Source organism: Rhinatrema bivittatum, chromosome 3, assembly GCF_901001135.1.
Source record: "Rhinatrema bivittatum chromosome 3, aRhiBiv1.1, whole genome shotgun sequence".
NCBI classification, from domain to species: Eukaryota; Metazoa; Chordata; class Amphibia; order Gymnophiona; family Rhinatrematidae; genus Rhinatrema; species Rhinatrema bivittatum.
The window spans coordinates 154,044,991-154,068,093 of NC_042617.1; the positions used below are offsets into that span (position 1 = coordinate 154,044,991).

At 42.4% G+C, this 23,103-nt stretch overlaps 2 protein-coding genes across 4 annotated transcripts in view; one reads left to right on the top strand and one right to left on the bottom strand.

Moving 5' to 3' along the window:
* Nucleotides 1–5,436: 5,436 nt before the first annotated feature.
* On the bottom strand, nucleotides 5,437–22,460 carry LOC115088526. The gene is made up of 4 exons (XM_029596788.1): nucleotides 22,404–22,460; nucleotides 18,253–18,447; nucleotides 6,868–6,935; nucleotides 5,437–5,992 (listed from the first exon to the last, which is right to left on the bottom strand). The coding sequence occupies exons 1-4, from the start codon at nucleotides 22,458–22,460 to the stop codon at nucleotides 5,464–5,466; spliced, it is 849 nt and encodes a 282-aa protein (XP_029452648.1). The 3' UTR covers nucleotides 5,437–5,463.
* Nucleotides 18,298–23,103, top strand: part of ERO1B (endoplasmic reticulum oxidoreductase 1 beta) — a 281,408-nt gene continuing 276,602 nt past the window's right edge. For 2 of the 3 annotated variants that reach the window (XM_029593830.1, XM_029593833.1), the window contains exon 1: nucleotides 18,423–18,790. The gene's annotated coding sequence lies outside the window, so the exon portion shown is untranslated. The other variant, XM_029593832.1, reaches the window with a different exon arrangement.

Here is a 23,103-nt window from a genome sequence, read left to right on the forward strand (position 1 = left end):
GCGTGTGGCCCTGTGGCCCTGTGCGCGCCATACAGGGATTACGCGTGTGGCCCTGTGCGCGCCATACAGGGATTACGCGTGTGGCCCTGTGCGGTGTGCACAGGGCCACACGCGTAATCCCTGTAATCCTGGCATGTAATGGGGGTTACGCGTGTAACACCCATTACATGCCGAAATGCTGGGCCTTTCAAAACGGGTGGTCTGGGGGGCGGGCCGGGACAGCGCCATTAGACGCTGTCCGGGAAGTGCATGCTGGCCGGTGCGTGGGGTTGATTTCTGCTCCCGAGGAGCAGCAAGTATAAAAATTAAAAAAATTGGGGCTAGGAAGGGTTAGGTTAGGGGTCAGGGAGGAGAGGGGAAGAGGGAAGAAGGATAGGGTTAGGGAAATTCCCTCCCTGTCCGCTCCTTAATTGGAGCGGGCTGGGAGGAACTGGGAAAAAGGATGATTACGTCGCCGCACGATTCGAAAATCCCCCCTCCGCGTGCGAGTCGCAGGCCGCCCGTACATGCACGTGTGGATGTTAAAATCCAGCACGCATGTGCACGGACATCGTATTTTATAACATGCGCATGTCTCCGCGCACATTATAAAATCTGCATGCACATGGACGTGCATGCACGGGTTTTAAAATCGACCCCTAAATGAATTGTTTTCTTTAGTCTTTACTGAGGAGGATGTTGGGGAGATACCCACACTGGAAGCTTTCCTTGATTCAGAAGATCTAAAGCAAATCACTGTGACAAACTAAAGAGTAACAAATCACCAGAACCAGATGGTATTCACCCCAGATTTCTGAATAAACTCAAATATGAAATTGTAGGCCGGTTATTAGAAATCTGTAAGCTATCATTAAAAAAAAAAAAAATCATAGTATCTAAAGACTGGAGGGTGGCCAATGTATTTTAAAAAGGGCTCCAGGGGTGATCTGAGAAACTGTAGACTAGCGAGCCTGTTGCTGGTGCTGGGTAAAATGGTAGATGCAATTCTTAAAAGCAAAATTACTGGCCATATTGATACACGACTGAATGAGGGTGAGCCAACATGGATTTAACAAAGGGAAGTCTTGCCTTACCAATCTAGTCAATCGTTTTGAAAGTGTTAATAAACATGTGGCTAATTGTGAGCCAGTCAATATAGTATATTTGGATTTTCAATAGCCATTTAATAAAATGTCGCTTGAGAGACGCTTCAGGAAATTAAAGTGTTATGGGATAGGTGGCAATGTCCTTTTGTGGTTTAATAACTGGTTAAAAGACAGGAAACAGAGTGTAGACTAAATTGTCAGTAATCTTAATGGGGGAAAGGTAAATAGTGGAATGCCCCATGGATCTGTACAGGGACTAGTGGTGTTTAGCATATTCATAAGTGATCTGGAAAAGGAAGCAATGAATAAGGTGATCAAATTTACAGATGGCACAAAACTATTCAATCTTGTTAAAACACAAGTGGCTTGTGAGGAACTGCAGTGGGACCTTGGGAGAATGGGGGACTGGGCATCTAAATGGCAGATGACTTTTTTTTTTTTAATTTTGCAATTCAATCTTCACAGACATACAATTAAATGCCTGATAATATAGGCAGGAAAAATATAAGTTGTGACCAACAGTATACACTCTTAAATGCGTATAAACATTTTTTTGAAAATAAATCAATACTAATTTCTTTACTGTCAAACTACAGAAGAAAAAAAATATATACTGCCTATAATATTACATATATACGAGTTGTGGATATCCAAGATTAACATAGAGCAATATCAATTACACTTAGTTACCAAAAAAAAAAAAGAAAGTAAGGCAGTTTAATTATTTTAGCCGTTTCTAAGCTAACCAGGCATTGTTTGATCTTGTCCTGTGTCTAGGGTCCATTGATGTGATTGAACAAAATGTTCCAATTGTTCAGGAACATAGTATATATATCTATTTCCTCCAGTTCTCAACACACATTTACACGGGAATCTCAAGATTACCAATGTTCCATGTTGTCTAGCTAAAAGGTATCACATTGAGAAATCTCTTCCTTTTTCTTTGGGTTTCTTTTGAAACATCCGGATATATCCAAATTTTCTGATTTAGATAGGGAGTAGAACGCTTTTGGAGAAATTTTTTTATAATAATATCTCTGTCCATAGGTAACAAAAGTTTAACCCATAGCGTACCTCTCCCCTCGACTTGTTCTTCTTGTGGAGTTTCTAAAAGTTCTGTAATATTCAAGATGTTTTCAATGGTTCCTTTCTGTGTTCCATTTCCCTTTCTCAGACTTGATACAAAATAGGCTTTACTTATCTTTGGTTGTTCTTCAGCTGGTATAAGTAAAACTTCCTTTAAGTAACATTTGAACTGTTCTTTTGCAGAAATTAATCTGCATTTTGGGAAGTTCAGTCCCCTGATATTGTTACTTCTAATTTCATTTTTCAAAATTTCAATTCTTCTGTTTAATACCGTTTCGCCTTTTATTGTCTCATTCTGAATAGAAATTAAATTTTCCATTTTTCCTTCTAACTGTACTATTTTTTTTCTGACCATTCACTGTTGTTTTTAAATTTTCAAAGGAGTTTTGTGTACCTTTCAAAACGTCTGTTATAGACATTAATGAATTTTGCAATGTTGAAATAGCAAACCATAAAGATTCTAGTGTAATGTTATTAGATTTTTCCAAAGGTTTCAATACTGGATAGGTTATCAGGTTAACCACAATATTTAGCTCTTCAGGGATTCTGGACATCTCCGACACCTTCTCAGGGTCAATTCCTTCCCCTCCTTTGGCTCAAACGCCTACGAGGGGTACCCCTCCCCCCACTGGGGTAGATGTTCTCGATTCCCCTTCTATCGCAAGGCCTGCATTGTCCCCAGCAATGCTCACCTCGGGCGTACTCGCACCAAACAGCGGTATCTGTTGTAGGGTAAGTTCTGGGTTTGCTGTTTCTGCTGCCTTTGCTGGGGGGAGGGTGTCAACGGTGCTCCAGGGCTTAAAGTTGTTTCGCCTGTTAATGACGCCGTCTGCTCAATGGTCATCACCGGCACGGGGCTCTCTGGAGTTTTTCCTGCCGGCGGATAGAACCCCTCTCTCGTCGTCTGCATCAAGGCAGGAGTGGTGGTGCCCGTGGTAACCTCCCTTATCCTACCTTTTCTTTTTGTATGAGGCATGTTGTTTAACCCACAAACACGGTAAGGACATTTTTCTCTGAGTTCGATTCAGGAGCTCCAATGCCACGTCCTTTCACTTCGGCGCCATCTTGGATCTCTGGCAGATGAAATTTAATGTGAACAAGTGCAAAGTGATGCACATAAGGAAAGATAATCTTAGCCACTGATATGCAATGCTGGGTTCTGTGTTAAGAGTCAAAACCCCACAAGAAAAAGAATATTGGAGTCATTGTAGACTATAAATTGAAATCTTCAGTTCAGTGTGTGGCAGTAGTCAAGAAAACAAATAGAAATTTAGGAACAATTCAAAAAGAAACAGAATAAAAGGGAGAACCTCTGCATTGAACTATGGTGCAATTACATATTGAGTATTGTGTGCAGTTTTGTTTGCCCCCATCTAAAAAAAATAAATAAATAAAACTGAGCTAGAAAAGGTACAGAGAGGGGAAACAAAATGATAAAGGGGGTAGAATAGCTTCCTTATGAATAAAGGCTAAACAGGTTATGGCTTTTCAGCTTGGAGAGATGATTGTGAAGGAAAATGATAGATTTATAAAATCACAAGCGGGGTGAAGTAGTATTTACCCTTTCATATAGTACTAAAACAAGGAGGCACTCCATGGAATATTTTATGTTCAAAGTGAAATTACAAGCACACTTTCCTTTTGAAAAGTGCACAAGGAAACAGAACCTATAGGGGCTTGCACCTCCTCTTTCTGTGGATATTTTTTATAACCTAAACAATACACAGAGGATAACTTTCAAATATCTCCACATGGCCCCAAATATGTAGGTATATAAGCGTGTGAAAATCTATTATAGTATTTTATAATTTGTGTGCATCAGTCTATGCAGATTATAAAATACATATATCTCTGACCCCACCCCCCAACATATGCATGAAAGTGGGAAATAGGGATGTGAATGGAAGGATTGATGGGGTGGGCGTGTTGGGCACAAAGATGGAATGCAGTAGGGATAAACCCTGGACTGGCTCAGCCTGTCCTTGGTGACATGAAGCCTGCAGAGGTAACCCTATTACGGATCAAGTTTATAAACAAAGAACACGTATATTTGCAGTAAACATATGCATGGACAGCTTGTGCATTAAAATTTTTTATTTAATAAAGGTTCACACACATTTTATATTCGTAAATCCTCCCCCTCTCATATGCATATTTACATGGCTTTTATGGGTGAATGTATGTATATGTTGAACTCATGGATCTTTAGTTCAAGATGGAGTTGGTGCAACCTGCAGGGAGGAGCCCTGCAGGTCCCCACAGTTGGCAGGCGGAGTCAGATGAGACAGAGGTCCAACTAGAGCTTCGCATTTACCAGCCCATATTCCCCTCGTGTTGAGCCATTAGGTACAGAGGACGGCAGGTCTTAGGTGGGGGCCTCTGCTGATGGTCAGAGGTTCCTTTGAGGTCTCTGGGCCCGAGTAGTATAGGTAAATCCAGAAACAGGCTGGGGTCAGTGGCAGGCAACATTCAGGAATGTCCAGGAAGCAGACTGAGGTCAATACCAGGTATCCATCCGAAGAGAAAAGTGGGATGGATAGGCAGGGCAGGAAGACAAGGAGCAGAAAAGGCAGGCAGATGAGATGTAGAGAACTGAAGTCTGAGGGATTGAGAAACTGAAGACCTGACCACAGAAACTGGAGATGAAGGCAAAGACCAAAGGCAAGGAACTGGAACTGAAGACGAAGAACGTTGGAACAACTCATGCTACTAAACAATAGGGAGACCTGTTGTCGAGGCACTGGTTCAGTGTCTGCAGGGGCTTTTTATAGGCCGGAGAAGTGATGTCATCATCCCCACCACCGCAGAGAAAGGCTTCCCCCCTATGAGTGCACAGGGGATGACCTCCTCTCTGCTACCATGGGGATGGACTCTTCTTGTGTTGCTGTTGAAGAGGAGAGGTCCACCACTCAGGCATCCTCAGGCTACCCTCACATCAGCTCTCAGGAGTAATGCTACCCTACACGGTCCTCATAACATAGTAACATAGCAATGATGGCAGATAATGACAAAATGGTCCATCTAGTCTGCCCAGCAAGTGGCTTATGGTAGTAATTGCTGCACTGAGCAGGTTATCCCCATGCATTCTGCTAAAGGTAATGACTGCCATGCCATACAGCTTTCATCCTCTGCCAATGTCCTCAGTGTCTGTGCCCTCCAAAGGCTCTGTGAGTAGTGACCAGACATTGTTGTGTAGGAGCACCAGACTGGTCCAGTCCAAAGCATAGGAGTCACCTCCCAAAAAGAGACGACAACTAAGGAAGCATTAATGTTTAGTTCTATAAGCCCCATATCAGCTTTTATTGTAAATAAATGCAGCTTCACCATAAAAATGTATTTGAATCAGTGTATTATTTTCCTCCTCAGCCAGCTGGTGAGTCTGGTGCTGTATCTCCTGCAAATCCTCAGCACTCAGGCCGTATGCCTCCTCCTCGAGATCTAGTCCCTCTGGAGGAGGCAGGGCTCTGATTCTGGTGAGGTTAAGACACATGCAGCAGATTAGAAAGATCTCACAGACCTTTGTAGGGTTGTAAAGAAGACATCCCCTTGATCTGTTCAGGCAGCAGAAATATGTTTTCAGTTGGCTAAAGGTTCTCTCGATGACTGCCATGGTCTGCCAGGGGACCCTATTGTAGTGCACATTTGTTCCAGTCTGTGGGTATGCCAGTGGGATTATGAGCCAGGTTTTGAGTGGATATCCTCTATCACTTGTAATGGAACAGGTAGAAAAAAGCTTAGTGAGATATCCCAGGGCGGTAGGCAGTGGATGGTTCCCAGGTAGAGGCTGAAGTGGGCTTCCAGGGCTTAAGTGGTAAGTCCACCTAAATATCAGGGAGAGAAAAAGGGAGAGGTTAGTAGCTGTGTATCTGTAGTGAGAGCAGCAAACCTACCTAGAAGCTAACCCCCAGTGATGTGACCTTCTTGGAAGTGGTCATGAATTCCTGATTTTGAGAGGATGTATGCATCGTGACAAGATCCTGGAAACCTGTGCATGACTTTCATGATAATCCACTTGGCCTCATTGATCAGGTGCATATTGAGGGAATAGAAGCCCTTGGGATTGTAGAAGGTGGTCTCATCACCCTTTTATGGCCATGAGTACATTTGATAGCCCCCAAAACTGAGGAGAAGCATGCAATTTGGTAGAAATCAGTCATAATTTGTTGTTGCTGTCTTCTCTGAGGAAAAGATATACAGTGATGTGATTTCCTGAGAAAAGCAGTCTGAAACTGATCAATACATATGGAGGTGACTAATTGGCTTATTTCTGCTGTGACCCCTAGAGGTGTCTGGAAGGTGCCAGTGGCTAAAAAGATCAAGTCCATATTGATCTTGAGATATATTGGCAAGACATGGCCTCTGCAGGTGGAAGGGAATAGGTCGTACTCTAACTGCTGGCACGGGTTTAGTATGATTTCCTTGTTGAATCTTTACCTGTATATGATTTGTTCTTCTGACAAAGCCAAAAATTGTTCCCTGGTCCTGTATACTCTCTCTAAGGGGTACCTTCTCCTCCTCCATTCTCTCTCTCTGTCTCTTCAACTATTGTGCAGTGAGTATCCATAAGTTGATTATAGTTAGTTTGGACTTTATTTCTCTATGCATTCATCCCCCAGTAAACCCCAATTACATTCACTCACCCCCACAATACACCCCAGTCTGCCTGTCCTCACCCACACAACACCCCCACACTAACCATCTCTGGAATGCAGTTCTATTCACGGACAGGTTTCCCTGAAGAAAACCAGCAAATCTTGTATCAGGCTGAAAAGCAAATCAGACAAATATAAAAGTTACAGGCAAGCTGATATAATTCATAACTCTGGTTCAGAACTGTGGCTCAGTCAGCCATTCCCAGAATCCTCAGAGGGCTGATTCACTCTGACACTGCTGAACTATAGTGAAATTCTTACCATCTCAGATTCAAAGAAAGCAGAAGAGTTGGGAAACTTGTGGCTCTGCAAAGCCTATAATTAAAGGCCAGGTGGGCATCCATGACAATATTTGCACCACAATACAGGGAAGCTTGGTTCGCATGAAGCCAAGATGCAAGCTTTTGTCTTACAGATGCCTATCTCAACGACAGGAGCCAGGTGAAAAGAAGATTCTTTTAAGGTTACAGTTTTAATTAAAGTCCTGGCGCCAGCAAACGGAATTCAGGCCTATTTCCTATTCAGAACACAGACTTGCTACCTGTTTACACAACACAGCGGATCAAGAGAAGATCAGAAGAAACAAAGGGCATCAAAGCCATGTTGATAAAGGAACTTTTATGGTGGGAGGATTGACAGGTTTAGCTGGTGAAGAATTCTCAGGGTGGGGGAGTGATCCTCACAAGCATTTTCTATACATGATAGATTGTCATGACAACAGCATAATGTGTCTTTGAAATGAGTCTTTGGGCAGTCACGCCATTCTGGAAACTTCGGCGGTGCTGTATGTTTGACTATAAAAGTAAGGGCATGTCCTATATTCAGAGAGATGCTGGTTATTTTGAAAGACAAAAGGCACGTAGTATACAGCATCTCCTAGGAACACTTTTTAAAAGCCAAATAAAATTGACTTTATACCATATACTGATTCTAAGTGTTCTTGTGTGCCTGGCCCTGAGTACAGAAATTATGTACAAAGCACACTTCTGGGCAAGGACCACAATTTCCCTGATTGCCCCACACCTCTTGTGTCTCTCTTCCTAGCCTGCTGCAGTGTCCACCTACTAAGAGAAGCCAGTCACTACACACCATCTTGAAAATATACTAGAATGAAACTGGTACATAAAATAGAAGTAAAAGTGTTTGTGCATTCTTGATGACATTTGCACACACTTTCTTTATATAGTAGCAACACACACACAACCACAACTTAACATTCCCACTTTTTTTCACACATACTGTTTTTACATGCAAAATTCCTTTCAAAATTTAGGCCATAGATTGTTAAAAATCCAGAACTAAGCACGTTGTTTTCTTTTCCAACTTAATCATGCTCTGGGAATACCTCCACAAAAGTATGGGTAAAAGTAGGTGCATTGAGGCTCAATACATATACTTTTACCCACATACAAAGTGGGCAAATTTTCAAGAAGTTATTTTAATTGGGTAAGCAGCCATGGGTAAACGTCAATTTTTTGCAGGTTGGTTAGGAAGATGGTCAGTTATTTATAGACCTGAAAACTAATTTTTAAAGAGAAACTACCAAGGTAATTAACTTTGGCAAGGTCCACCGATAAAAAAAAAAAATACCAGCAGCTTTGCATCTGTTTTACCTGTAAGCAGAGTTCATGCAAGAAAGTCTGCATAGAGATTTGAAAATCAAATCTGTGTGCATACTTTCCTTTGATCCTTCTCCTTCCTCGGGGACATTTCTTTTTCATATGGCTAAATCCAGTCACCATGGGGACAATATTCAACCATGGAAAGGCTAGTTAAGTTAGCTGGATATAGCTATCTGGCTAACTTAACAAGGATATTCAGCGGCATGGCCACCACTGCTGAATAACCCTGGCTATCTTAAAGTTAGCCTGATAGGTATATCCAGCCAGCTTTAGGAAAGCCCTATGGCATGACCAGAGCTAGTTACATAACTAATGCAGCTAACTCTGGCCTGCCTGGAAACACCTAATGACATATGTAGCTAGAATTTAGCCTTATATGGCTTTAAATATAGCTGGCTAGCCATTTAGATGGCTAAATTTTCAGTTATCCATCTAAATGACTTTTAAATATCGACCTCCTTGTGAATATCAGCAGCTACCGTGTTTCTCCGATAATAAAGACAGGTCTTATATTCTTTTTTATCTCCGAAAAAGTGGTTAGGGCTTATTTTCAGGGATGTCTTATTTTTGGGGAAACATGGTACTATCATATGGCCGACTGGGCCGATTTTATTTCAGCTGTCCCCCCTCCCCCCCCATCCCTTCACATTTACTTCATTGCACCCCCCCATCCTCCCGACCCCCCAAAACTTGCCAAAATTCCCTGATGGTCCAGCGGTGGTCCCGGGAATGATCTCCCGCTCTCGGGCCGTCGGCTGCCAGTAATCAAAATGGCGCGGTTGGCCCTTTGCCCTTTCCATGTGACAGGCTATTGGTGCCATTAGCTGGCCTCTGTCACATGGTAGGAGCAATGGATTTGGGTTTTTTTGTTTTTTTTACAACTCCCCCCCATCTGCCCCCCCCCCTGGGACTTTCAGTAAGTCTGGGGGGTGGGGGGGGGGTGGTCGGGCAAGTCTTGGGATGGAACTGAGTGTCCACTTAAAAGCTAGGGCTTATTTTTGGAGTAGGGCTTATATTTCAAGCCCTACTCCAAAAATCCTGAAAATCAAACTAGGGCTTATTTTCCGGGTAGGGTTTATTATCGGTGAAACATGGTAGATATACTGCTGGGATGCCAAAGGCGGGTGTGTGTGTGTGTGTATGTGTGCATGCACTTTTCATCCCCAAGGGTTTACCCGAATAACTCTCTAATGGCTCAGATAATCTCTCCCTATTTTGAAGCACTACTATTCTAGGTCACAGTATCTGGTGGTTCTGGGGCACAATTATCCCCAGTTTGCTACCCTGTGGTGCCAAGTCACAGATAGTAGGGACAGCCCACCCAGAGACAGGACATCCTTTAGGAGAGCTTGGTTGAGTTATACAGGTCACAGAGGAGGAGCCAGGAGTTAGCCCAGGTATAGCTGGATGCTCGACCTAGCAAGCTTTCAGCTGAGGGGGAGGGTTTGAGAGGGAGTATATAAGAAACTCCAGGAGAACACCTTAAAGGACCAGGCACAGTTATCTGGCCTGGTCCTCTTTAAGAGTTCACCCAGCAAGGGCTTCTGGGTCAGGGAGGCTCCCTTCAGCTGGGGATAAGAGAGCAAAGCCAGAAGAGTTAGGTGAGTCCCTGGAGAAAGAAGGAAGCCTCAAGAAAAAGAAATATACTAAACTAAGTGGCATTAGCACATTTTGTTTGCTAAACTCATAGAATTGCAAAGCTGCTTTGCCTGGCTTGCTACAAATAAAGAGCTTTATAAAAGATTCTGCCAGAGTCCAGCCTGAAGTCAATTCTCTGCCTATTCTCTGACAGCTCAGTATCACACTGGACAATAAAATCCCAGAACTGCAGACCCTAAGGGTGGAGGCGGACTTGGACATTGTTTCTATTACAGAGACCATCTTCCCTGGATGGACAGTTACTGTAGTGTTCAGAAGGATGTTGGTGGGATTGATGTGTCTGGGAGGTTTAGAAACATCCTCGGTCTGGAAAAAGTGAAAGAAGGCATCTTCCTGTTGATTCTTGAGTGCTGGGTGATTCTGCAATTTGAAATCAAATGAGTGAAGAATAAAGACCAACGGGCCTGTCTAGCATTAAGCTGCCGAGCTTGATGTAGATGTTCAAGATTATTGTGGTGCGTATATATTGTAATATGGTGTTGAGCTTCTTTGAATAGATAGTGCCACTCCTCGAGAGCTAATTTGACAGCCAAGAGCACTTGATCCTAGATACTGTAATTACGCTCAGCAGGCAAGAATTTGTTTTTGAAAAGAATGAACATGGAGAAGCACGCCTTCTAGAGAGTGTTGACTAAGGACAGCCCCTATGCTGAGGGTAGTGGCATCAACTTCTAAGATGAAGGATCCGGGTGGTACAGGCAAGGTTCATCTGTGAAGCTGTTCTTTACCTTCTGAAATACCTTTAAAGCCTTAGGTGGCCAGTCTTTGGAGTTGGCACTCTTTCGGGTAAGGGCAGTAAGAGGGGCTGCCATGAAGGAGTAATTTGGGATAAACTGATGATAATAATTAGCAAATCCCAAGAATCTTTGTAGAGCCTGGCGCCCCTCGGAATGGGGCCAGCACCTGAAGGCCTTTACCTTAGCAGAATCCATCTGGAATTTGTCTCGAGAAACTATGTATCCCAGGAAGGGAAGCTCCTCTTGTTCAAAGAGACATTTTTCCAACTTGGCATAGAGGTTGTTTTCTCGCAGACATTGCAAGATAATGTCATCTAGGTATACAACTACACAGATGTAGAGAAGATTGTGAAAAATCTTGTTGGTCATTTTCTGGAAAACTGCCAGGGCATTGTAAAGCTCAAAGGGCATGACTAAGTATTCATAATGTCTGTCGTGAATATTAAATATGGTTTTTCACTTGTCTCCAGGTTTGATACGAATAAGATTATAAGCACCCCTGAGGTCCAGCTTAGTGAATATCTAGTGCCTTGTAGGCAGTCGAAGAGTTCTGTTATAAGAGATAATGGATGTTCTAGATTTAAGCTTTTTCCCTAAGAGCCTAAATTTGGCTTCCAGAACCTCCTTCCCACATTTTCCTATGTCGTTGGTGCCCACATGTACCACGACAGCCGGCTTCTCCTCAGCACTGTCTAAAATCCTATCTAGGTGATGCGTGAGATCCGCCACCTTCGCACCAGATAGGCATGTTACCAGGCGATCCTCACGCCCACCAGCCACCCAGCTGTCTACATTCCTAATAATCGAATCACCAACTATGACGGCCGACCTAACCTTTCCCTCCTGGGCAGTAGGCCTTGGGGAGATATCTTCGGTGCGAAAGGACAATGCATCACCTGGAGAGCAGGTCCTTGCTACAGGATCCTTACCTGCTGTACCAGGATCATGCTCTCCATTCATGAGACCTTCTTCCTCCAAGGCAGCACCAGGACTGCCAGTCTGAAGTTGGGACTTGGCTACTATGTCCCTGAAGGTATCATCTTTATACCTCTCTGTCTGCCTCAGCTCCTCCAGGTCTGCCACTCTAGCCTCCAGAGATCGGACTTGTTCTCTGAGAGCCAGTAGCTCTTTGCATCACATGCACATGTACAATTTCTCACCAGTGGGTAAAAAATTATACATGTGACACTTGATGCAAAAGACTGGGAAGCCCCCCTCTTGCTGCTGGACTGCTGCCTTTATCTCAAATTTGTTCAGTTCCTACTTAAGTTTTATGTTGCTATGGGAGAAGGAATGTGTCTAATTAATGTCCTTTAAATGTATTAGTGAATTCACTATATGTCTAGTAGTGGCCTACAGGGGAATGATCAAACTCTCAATAAAGTGTTTTTTGGGTTTTTTTTAAGTGGCACCTGCCTATAAATTAAAGAAGGAGCTAGGCGTGGGTGGGTGAGGGGTGGGAGGGTTGTAGAGGTAAGATTTTCTAACACTGTGTGAGTGTGTGTGGAGTCCCAAACTGCTTAGGAGACGGAGAAATACTGAAGAGCTAAGCTTCCTGCACGGGTATATGTAGGCCGTCAGATTGAAATCTGACTCCGTCTCCCAACTGCTATCAGGAATACACTATACCCATTGGTCCTGAGTCCATCTGCTACACTCTAGGAAATGTCATAATGCCTCTGTATCACTCCATGGTGAGACCGCACCTTGAATACTGTGTACAATTCTGGTCGCCGCATCTCAAAAAAGATATAGTTGCGATGGAGAAGGTACAGCGAAGGGTGACCAAAATGATAAAGGGAATGGAACAGCTCCCCTATGAGGAAAGACTAAAGAGGTTAGGACTTTTCATCTTGGAGAAGTCTCGGCTGAGGAGGGAAATGATAGACGTGTTTAAAATCATGAGAGGTCTAGAAAGGGTTAATGTGAATCAGTTATTTACTCTTTCAGATAACAGAAAGACTAGGGGGCACTCCATGAAGTTAGCATGTGGCACATTTAAAACTAATATACACTAATTTACACTTTCGAATAATAGAAGGACTAGGGGGCATTCCATGAAGTTAGCAAGTAACACATTTAAGACTAATCGGAGAAAATTCTTTTTCACTCAACGCACAATAAAGCTCTGGAATTTGTTGCCAGAGAAGGTAGTTAGTGCAGTTAGTGTAGCTGGGTTCAAAAAAGGTTTGGATAAGTTCTTGGAGGAGAAGTCCATTAATGGCTATTAATCAATTATACTTAGGGAATAGCCACTGCTATTAATTGCATCAGTAGCATGGGTTCTTCTTAGTGTTTGGGTAATTGCCAGGTTCTTGTGGCCTGGTTTTTGGCCTCTGTTGGAAACAGGATGCTAGGCTTGATGGACCCTTGGTCTGTCCCAGCATGGCAATTTCTTATGTTCTTAATCAGAGAAAGTTTTTTTTTTTCACTCCATGCACAATTAAACTCTGGAATTTGTTGACAGAGGATGTAGTTAGTGCAGTTAGTATAGCTGTGTTTAAAAAAGGATTGGATAAGTTCTTGGAGAAGTCCATTACCTGCTATTAATTAAGTTGACTTAGAAAATAGCCACTGCTATTACTAGCAACAGTAACATGGAATAGACTTAGTTTTTGGGTACTTGCCAGGTTTGTATGGCCTGATTTAGCCACTGTTGGAAACAGGATGCTGGGCTTGATGGACCCTTGGTCTGACCCAGTATGGATATATTCTTATGTTCTTATATGCACTTTTTAGATGAGCCCCTTATCCTCGGTCAGATGCACCTGTTTTCATGTTGATTATGTAGTAGAAGAAATGCATTTCCCATTTTGAGATTTTCTGGTTGTTTCCATCAAACTAACAAAATCTCTTTAACTTTGATATTATCTCCACACAGTGAGACGTTGGTTGTTGAAACTAGTTCCATCAAAATTTCAGATGCCACTGGATTTGTCCCTATTTTATTTATTTTATTTAAAGATTTTTATATACCGACATACACTGAGTATCACATCGGTTTACATAAAACATGAACTTGGCATAGTAGCGCTTTACAGGGAACTAGTCATATAAACATGCAACTTGCAAAAGAATAAATATAAACACAAAAACTTAGCTTAAAGCAATTAACGTGAGCTTGGATTACAGTATTTACAGAGGATTTATACAAAGAGCGACTTGTAAGGGGTAGGTAGATGAAGCAAAGATCAGGTTGAACAAGGGGGGTACAGGGGGGAGAGAAGGAGAAGGGGGGGGGGGTGAGAGCTAGAGAGGGGTTCAGGGAGGTATTTAGCCAGTGTCAGTATATGCCTGTCTAAACAGCCAGATCTTAAGTTTCTGTTTGAATTTCTTTGTAAACATATGTAAACCTTGCTTGTCCTAGCATGCTCATGTAAAGTTCTGCTGTTACCTTTTTGCTGGAGGATATCCCGTTGACTATTTCTGTCAGCTTGTTTCATCTTTCCTGTGGAAGATAAGCCTTTTGAAACCTTGTATCTCTAACTGCACAGATAAACTCTCTTCTTTAGGTTGGAATCCGGTTCAATTTCTTCCAATTTATTAGAAATCCTAGCTATTATAGGAATTCTGCCACATAATTCATGTCTTTTTCTGATATTTCGTAAGATCTGCTGGATAGTAGTCAACCGTTGAGGTATGGAAAGATTAAGATCTTCTTTCTTAATTCTATGGCTACTATAGCCAGGCATGTTGTGAATACTCTCGGTGACACTGCCAAGACAAAGGGAAGAACCTTGTGTTGATAATGCTGTTGTGCAAAGGTGAAGCAGAGAAATTTCCTGTTTTTTAGTGAATCCAAATGTACTCATATGTATCTCTAAGGTCTAATGCGGTCAACCATTTGTTCGTCTGCATTAGATACAGGATAGTTCCTAAAGAATTCACTCTTAATTTTTCTCTTTTGAGAAATATAATTGTTTCAGGTCTAAGACTGGTCTTTTGTCCCCTGTTATTTTCAGGACTAGAAAATTTCTTGAATAAAATCCCTTTCCTCTGAATTCTTTGAACTTTCTCTATTGCTTTTTTTCTATAGCAGAGGTGCTATTTCCTCTGCTAATCCCTTCTGATTCTCTTTTGAACATCTTATTTCTTGTGGTCCCTGTAACTGTGGTTATCTTTAGAATTTTAGATAATATCCCTTGCTACAACTGTCTGTTATTCTACTTGATTCTTCCCAACAATAAGGTATTTTTTTCTTTGTCAAAAGTCTGTGACTGTTTAGGTTGTCCTTGGCTTATCTCTGTTGCTACTGAGGTTGTAAATATTTATTTTGTATTGGAAAGGAGATTACTGAAAAATTATTACATTTAGATTAACAAAGGACTTAATAAAATTATACAAACTATAAGAACTGAAAATAAAAAATAACTAGCATCAAAAAGGAAAAGCAATTCAAATGTCCACAGCAAAACACTTTAGTACAGGGGTTCCCAATCTTTCAGGGAACACGGACTCCTTTTCTGCTTCAAAACGTTTCACAAACCCCCCCACACACACACACACACACACTTCTCTTTCATTTTTTCATGCCATAGCAAAAGAAATAGATATGCGCTCCAGGATTATTCATAATGTATAAAGCTTTGATCTAAACTGAATATGTAGGGAGGGCAATTCCCAAAGCTATTTAAAAATTGCCACCATAATCGAAGGTTGAAACCATTTCGCCTTCCAATCCAGCTGCAATGGGGAAAAGGAAGCATGTTCAAAAACGTTCCTTTGGCAATTTGATGTGACCTCGCAGAAAATCATATCTGCAGACCCGCAATCTAATTTTCAGTGGGAAACTGCCTGTGAAGTTTCCTTTTGAAAACTCGGGCTGTGGAAGAAAGCCAGTACTTTTGTTCCTGCTTACTTTGCATGTGCTTTAAAGCAGGTGCAAAGTACATGAGTGAAAGTTTGCACAAAGATTTCAAAATTAAATCTCTGCATTTAGATTCCCTTCCCAACCTAGTCCTGCTCCTTTTTTCTCCACAGGTAAAAATGTGTCCTTTTATACTTTATCTTCTTTTATGATTCTTACAAAAACATATAGAAAATGATAGCCACAACATAATGTAGATTTTAGAAGAAGCAAAACAATAGCTGCTTCTCAAAGGGGAAAAAAGCTTATGACATCTCCTTGTCTGTCTGTGTGGTCCCCTAAATAAATATTGTGTTTGATGTCATATCCAAATCTGGCTATTGTCTCATCCTCTCTCCTCTTTGATCCCTAGTGCTCATCTTTCCCTTCTTCCCTCCTGGAGGTCCTCTCCTCCTCTCCCTTGATAGGCTGCAATCCACTCTCACTCCACTTATCCAGGTCAGTCATGAATTCTTGTCCTCCTATCCCTCATTCCTATCTTTCTTTCTTACCTCTGTATTTCCCCTTATATTATCAACCCCATTCCCATTTCCTCCTTTCTTCCTTTGAGTCATTCTACTCACTTTTTTGGTGCAGCTCTGCTCTTCTCTCACTCTATCTGGCCAGTGGTAGAACAGATAGCAATAGTGGGAAATATCTGTCACCACTGTGATAACCCAACTTTCCTCTGCTTTCCTCAGTGTGCAGCAGAGGTTATAAAGGTTCTGACAACTGCATTTGGCCTCTCTCGCCTTCATTTTCAATAAACATGCAGCAATGCAGTTTGAGGCTTATAATGGTGTGAATAGCCCTCTCAGTCCCTCCTCCTCCTGGTCTGCAGCAATGTGGGATGAAGATTTTGGGGCCATAATAGGCCCCACTCTCACTCTCCTGGCCTGTGGCAGCAGCTGAGCAAATTACAGGTAGCAGCAGCCCACTTGTTTTCTCCCTAGCTAAATTTTCTTGCATGCCTTCTGGAGGACTCCCTGGGATAGTCTCACGGACACCAGGTTGGGAACTACTGCTTTAGCAGATGAAAATAACTGAAAGGAAGTCACATAGTAGCAGAAGCACAGGAAGGGACACATATGCTCAGAAAGTTCTGGAGCTGGAGAGGGCAAAGATTTTTGCACAACAGATGGCTTACCCACGGAGAAACTATGGCTCTCCCTTCTCCATGCATGGAGAAAAAGCCTTAGTATATCCTGGCCTGTGCAGTTTATTTATTTATTTAAAGAATTTATATACCGGGGTTCCTGTATAGTATACATATCACCCCGGTTTACAAGGAACCATAACTATCGCTAAGGAACCGTAACTATCGCTTCATTTAGCGGTTTACATTGAACATTTAGTGGTTTACATTGAACATTTAGCGGTTTACATTGAACATAGTTAATTTGAGAAAACATAAATAAACATAAATAAACATAAATAAACATAAAATAGTTAATTTGAGAAAAAGTATATAATATGGTTAACCAGTTAATAACTAAAAAATAAAAAATAAAAATAACTAAAAAAAAAAAAATAACTTTTTCTGCCATCACCTACAATGGCGCGCAGCAGAGGTAAGAAAGTGAGAAGGCTCATTCCTCTTTAGCCAAGCAAAGCACAGAGCAGCAGGATTTAACAATTACATTTTACAGTTCCCCTCTCAATGCAAATCACTGCCTACAACCGTGCTTGTGGCTGGCTGCGCTACATTCAGCTCATTTGTTTACAGGTTTACATTTATTTTTATTCAGACCTCCACTTACTGCACAGAAATTAGAAGATGAAGCACAGGAAGTGTGCAACTAGTATCAGCAGATAAACGACTTTCTGACTGGCGGGCTTACTTAGCTTCCCAGTCCCTTTCTTTTTTTGCAATAGCAAAGGGCTATTATAGTCCCTCAATAGAAGGTGGCCATGGCAGGGAATATCTGTGTGTGAGGTTGCTCGTGAATGTTTGGCACCGGTCCCATTCCAGGCCTAGGTGGGTTAATGCAGCACTGAGGGGGAATCACAATGTGTAACACTACAGCTTAAGCTGAAATTATCCAAATCAAAAAACTGTTAAACCCTTCAAAACCCCTGTTATCACCACTACAGTATTAATCAGCTAGCAAAAAATATACAAATAAATACAATCTTTTGTATTTAGCTTCTATCACCCACTTCTGTCTCTCCAACAAAACAAATTCGGCTAAAGCTCCAGCCCAAACTCGCAATCCCCCTGCACTGCCTCAGAAATAGCCTCTGAGGATACGGAAATAACTACTTCACTTGAAGGCAATTCACTTTGACCTTCCTGAAAAAGAATATAAATCAAATAAGTAAACTGATGCGATCTGGCTCCTTCAAGCCTAAAGTAACTTCTACCACTCCCCTACAACTACGACTACTATTGCTACTGCTAAGCCCAGGAGAAGCTCTCTTATACTGCTCCCTGGACTGGACCACCTTAAAAGGGCAGCACCTCCACCCCCACAGACACATGTAAGTAAAAAAAAAAAAAAGGCAAAATAAATGAATATTTTCAGCCCCCGATACCCACTATTTTCTTCTATAAGCCGCACCCACCTCATCCCGATGTGGTACGAAGGGAAGGCTTTCCCGGCGCGGAACTGACGTCTCCGCGCGCCGAGACTGAATGGGCGGGGCTGCGCGACGCTCGTCGGCATCTGGCGCGAGCACAGAGTCGGTGGATGTTGCTGCTTCTGTTGACGTTGAACTGCGTGCGCGTGGTGAGATTAATTCCGCCTCCCCCCCTCCGTTCTAGTCGTGCTATGGCGGTCGTAGCTTGTGGTTGACGTCACTCTAGAACGGTGCAGCAGTGGTGGCCATGGGCTTCCATGCGCCCCAGGGCGGCAGTGGCGTTGGGCGACGGCGGGCGAAACGTCGGCGGCAGCAACAGCACCAGGAAGGCGAGCTGGTAGTAGTGGCGGAGGTCGAGCGACGGCGGGTCTCGCGGGCGGCGGTGCTGTTCTTGCTCGTGTTGGCTTCTGCGGCGGTGGTGGCGCTTATCCTGTATTGGGGAGATGCGACCCCCATTAGCTCCAGCAGCCGGCGGCCGGCACCGGACTACCGGCAGCGACTGGAGCAGAGCTGCTTCTGTCACGTAAGTTGCGTAGGCTGCGTCAGTACTGGAGGCGGGAGAGGGGATGCGCTGGAAGGGTTCTCTGAAGCTCACTTATCACTTGCAGTGGAAAATATCTTGCCGGACTTGTCCTTTAGAGGGGAAGGGAAAACGCGCAGTTCACTCCCACCCATTGTCTCGTGAACTGCAGAGTTACCCGGTTCTGAAAGAACGAGAGTTGTAGCTGTCTCTGGTTTTCAACCTTACATCCCACATGTATTGTGGTTCTTGTAATCCCCGATTCTGACCATTGAAATTAGTGCTGCTCTGGGTACCAGAATGCATCGGATGGGGTAGTCAGAAAATCGGATCTGGCCTGAAATCTTCCTGCTGCCAAGGGATTATTTGGCTACTGGTGGCAGAGGTTTGTTTTCAGAATATCGGGCAGTAGCTACCTCGCGCCTTGCACATTCAGTGATGGTAAGCTGGCTGTTTAAAATGACTTGTTACAGGATTTGTGGAAGTACGGGTCAACAAACAAATTGTAATACTTTTTATCGGACTATATTAATTCTAGAGAAGTAGTTTCGAATGTATTATTACCTACAATTTGACTTTTTACACACTCACGTGGACTAACACGGTAGCTGCAGTACTTGGTTCCAGGATGAAACTTCTACCTTTTATGACTTAAGACAGCTGGAAGTTAACAAAATGGTAATGCTTTTGTATTTTTCCTGTTTCTTAACTTTGGCATCAAACTGGTTATCCCGACTTATTTCTACCCCCCCCCCCCCCTCCCCTTTTATTCACTTTCTTTGGCATATTGATAACTGTAGCAGGTTCCCAAGTTGGCTGGTTTAGCTGGACCTAGGGAGCTATACAAAACTGGGGTTCATCCGGAGGGGGAGGATTACCTCCTGGGCCTTAAGTGCTGTTCAGGGGAATTCTCAGCTGGCAATTAGATTCGCAAGGAGATTCCCAATAGCTAAAATATAATCATGGACTCCAAGGATGGTGTTCAAATTTAAAGGTTTTTTTGCAGAGAAAATCAGACCAAGCCAGTATGGCAAAATCTAAACAGCATAATTGGTGGGGGAGGGGATCCAAAAGTCCATGGTGCATCCCCTGGGTGGTGTTCTCCCACTTGAACTAGTGTCTTAGCAAAAAGATTCTTCCCTGTGACGGGTACGGTAATTCTTCTAGCCCCAGGAAAAGGAAAAGCTGGGAAGGTGAAATCCTTTTGTCCCAAAAAACCAGATCTCAGAAAACAGACTTCAAACAAGCTTTGCAAAGTCCACAAACTACAAAATCTATCAGCCTCTGTTAACTGGTCACAAAGGCAAAAGATCCAAAGCCCTTTGAGATAACCGGGTGTATGACCTTCTCTTGGGTAACTTAGCCCAAAAATCCAACACAAATGTTTTCAACATCTCCAAGAATCTTCTTCTCTTGGTCAAGCCATCTTAGGGATGGCAAAGGCACCTTTCCTCCTGAAACTGAAGTTGAATCTGGTGAGTGGAGACCTACCAAAAATTTCCTTCCATCTCTAGTCAATGGGATACTGGAGGAATTTTCCTTTCTCTTCCTATATTGCCTTCCCTCTACTTCTGAGCATGCTCATAGGGCACTTTATACCTCTGAGCCACAACCAACAAAAAGGTGGGAATAAAGCCGGGGGAGGATTAAAAAAATGTAAAAACCCACTCATACTGCCTATACTAGAAAAATCCAGTAGAATCTTAATGACAGGCAAGGCTGGGTCACAATACAATTTTTCCAGAGGCAACCAGATAAAACTGCAGTTGAGTTCCTGTTTTCTTTTTTTGCACAGTACCTTTTAAAACAAGGCCAGTCTGCTAAAATGTGAAAAACTGCAAATGGCAGTTGGTGTTTGAAATTCAGAAATAGATCACATTACAGTAAATCGTGGGCACAGTTTCAGATTTTAGCATGCAAAGATGTTTGCATGGGGTTTTTTGTTTGTTTTCAAATAGTAAAATTATGCATGTAGTCTTCTGTACACAATTTTATTTAAATCGAAAGTTCATCTGCTGCAATGCAAAATCATGCAAAGCAACTTGTAAACTACCTGCAAAATTTCCTTCCTGGGCCATGTGTTTAAAAAAAACAAACCAAAACCAAAAACCTGTACCTCAAAGGTGAAGTTCAGGGTTTTTTAATTTTATTTATGTTTTGTGTGAAATTTTTCTTAGCTAAATTTTGCACACTTTTGCTCTGGTGCTTATTTGCATACTTAGAAAATTGTGTACAAAAATGCACAGCTTGGTACATAAGCTTTGATTGGATACCTCTAAAATGCATCTCTTTGAATTCTTAGATAGTTCTGAATAAGGTACAACCTTATTTAATTCAGAAAATTGATTGAATATATGTAAAGCTACTGAGTTCCAGCTTCATGCTCTTTCTTCATGGATTATAGTCTCTGTGTGAGAATTGCTTTAGGGTCACCACCAAAACACATCTTTCCTGTCCTCTGACAATTCTGAATAAGGTACTTCCTCGCATACAGAAAAAGTGTATAAATAAACCTTTATTTCTATGCATTGGCATGGACTAAGAAGGCAACTACACTTTTATTCAAGGAATGGGTGTAAGCAGTTAGTCTTCTGCTTTCCTCTCCCAAATCCTCCCCACTGGAACACATACACTCTTCTGTTTGCAAGGGTGCTTTATTCACAGTTTGTGGATAACAATCACTCTTGGGCTGTCTTCAGTTCTAAATAAGCTATGACCCACTTTTATATTCAGAAAGCAGTATTTTCAGCATCTCCTACCTTTTGTGCAATTTGTTCCCTATTAGCAAATTGCAACTTGTGAGTGTTAACTCTTGTGGCAAACCAAGAAGGATATCAAATAATTGGACATATCTGAATAAGGTATTTCTTGTATTTGCATCGGGATAAGTACTTGTATGTATCCAAAACAATGTTTTTCAGCATCTATCCTACTATTTTCTATCATTGATTATAGCTCCTCTTCAAATATGGTAACATCTTAATGAGAAATTCCCTCCCCGATCACTTTAAAATACATTTCTGTGAAGAAGTCCTAGAGTTTGGAAGGAGGATTGAGTATGCTCTATATCACTTTTTTTTTAAAGTAAAAAATCATTTTATATACTTTGTTAAATACATTGTTTATAGATTGCAGATATCTCTGTGAAAAATCCCTCTGGTCGCTACATTTTCCATTGATAAGCAGGCTAAATTAACCATTACATGTGGGTGATGTCATCTGGCAGCCCCAAATGGACTCATCTCTCCAAACTAGTAGAGCTTTGTGCTCTGAGCATGTACAGGAGTTCTTGTGTTGGTGTTGCCTTGTGAGTCTATTCAGTAATTTTTTTGTCTGTACACAGCATGGATGTGAATTCACACACGCCTGAAATTCTTGCTCTAATTAAATTTAAACAATTTTAAGGATAAGTTTTCTTCAGTTTCTTCTTAAGTTGCCTCACTGCCTCTGCAGGCCCACAACAGCACTTTTCAGTGCTCTTAAAATAAATAAATAAATAAATAAAAAATTGCCTTTTCCATCATGTCCAGCCAGAAGAAGTAGTCAACACCTGTGAGCAGTTTAAGTTATATTAGTGGAAAGATTGTCCCTTTCTGACAGGCATGAGCTGTGTTACTGAAGCCTTGGTCTGGAACACAACCAGAAGCACCGTCAGCTGTGTCGTGGCTCCCATTGTCCCACTGCCCCAGTTTTGCTTTATTTCTCCCTTTTTCCAGCCCCAGTGGGCCAATGGGAAGCTTCCTCCCATCTACCTGCCAGTGGGGGTAGGAAGAAGGGAGGAAGCCTCCGTTTGGCTGGTGAGGCAAAAGGGGCAACGCATAGCCTGGGGGAGTGGGGTGGTTTGAGGGGGGCTGGGAGGAATGGCAGTGTCAAACCCTGACCAAGACCATGTAAGGCTTTTTTGTCGTCACGGGAGTCCATTCCCGTGACGACAAAAAAGCCCCCCCACCGGAACTGGAGCCTGTCCCTGCAGCGAAGGAAGAAGAGGTTTGGCGGTGAGGCCCAATGTATGTCTGTGAGAGTGGGAGCTTGGGGGTGTCAGAGAGAGACCAAGACTGGTTGTGGGGTCTAATTGAGTGTGTGTGTGACTGATTGTGGGCCCTAAGGAAGAGGACTGTGAGGACAGAGCTTTAGCAGCTAGTGCTGCTTCTGGTGAGTGCTATTAGCCTGCAAGGGAAAGTAGTAGGAGAGTTCCTGGAGAGGGTAAGTAAAGGTGGCTTAAGTTTATTTTTCTTGATTGACTGCCATTTTAATTATTGGGTATTATGCGATGTCTGCTGTTTTGAAATATTTTATTGATATTTGGACATGTTTTA

Excerpts from the sequence above, each read along its gene's own strand:
- LOC115088526 (XM_029596788.1), bottom strand. The coding sequence starts at position 22,460 with ATGGGAGCCACGACACAGCTGACGGTGCTTCTGGTTGTGTTCCAGACC. Across the intron at positions 6,936-18,252 it reads TCGTACCACATCGGGATGAG|CCTGATACAAGATTTGCTGG; the intron begins GTGGGTGCGGCT and ends TTTGCTTTTCAG. Across the intron at positions 5,993-6,867 it reads AGAACTGCATTCCAGAGATG|GTGGACTTACCACTTAAGCC; the intron begins GTTAGTGTGGGG and ends CCTGATATTTAG.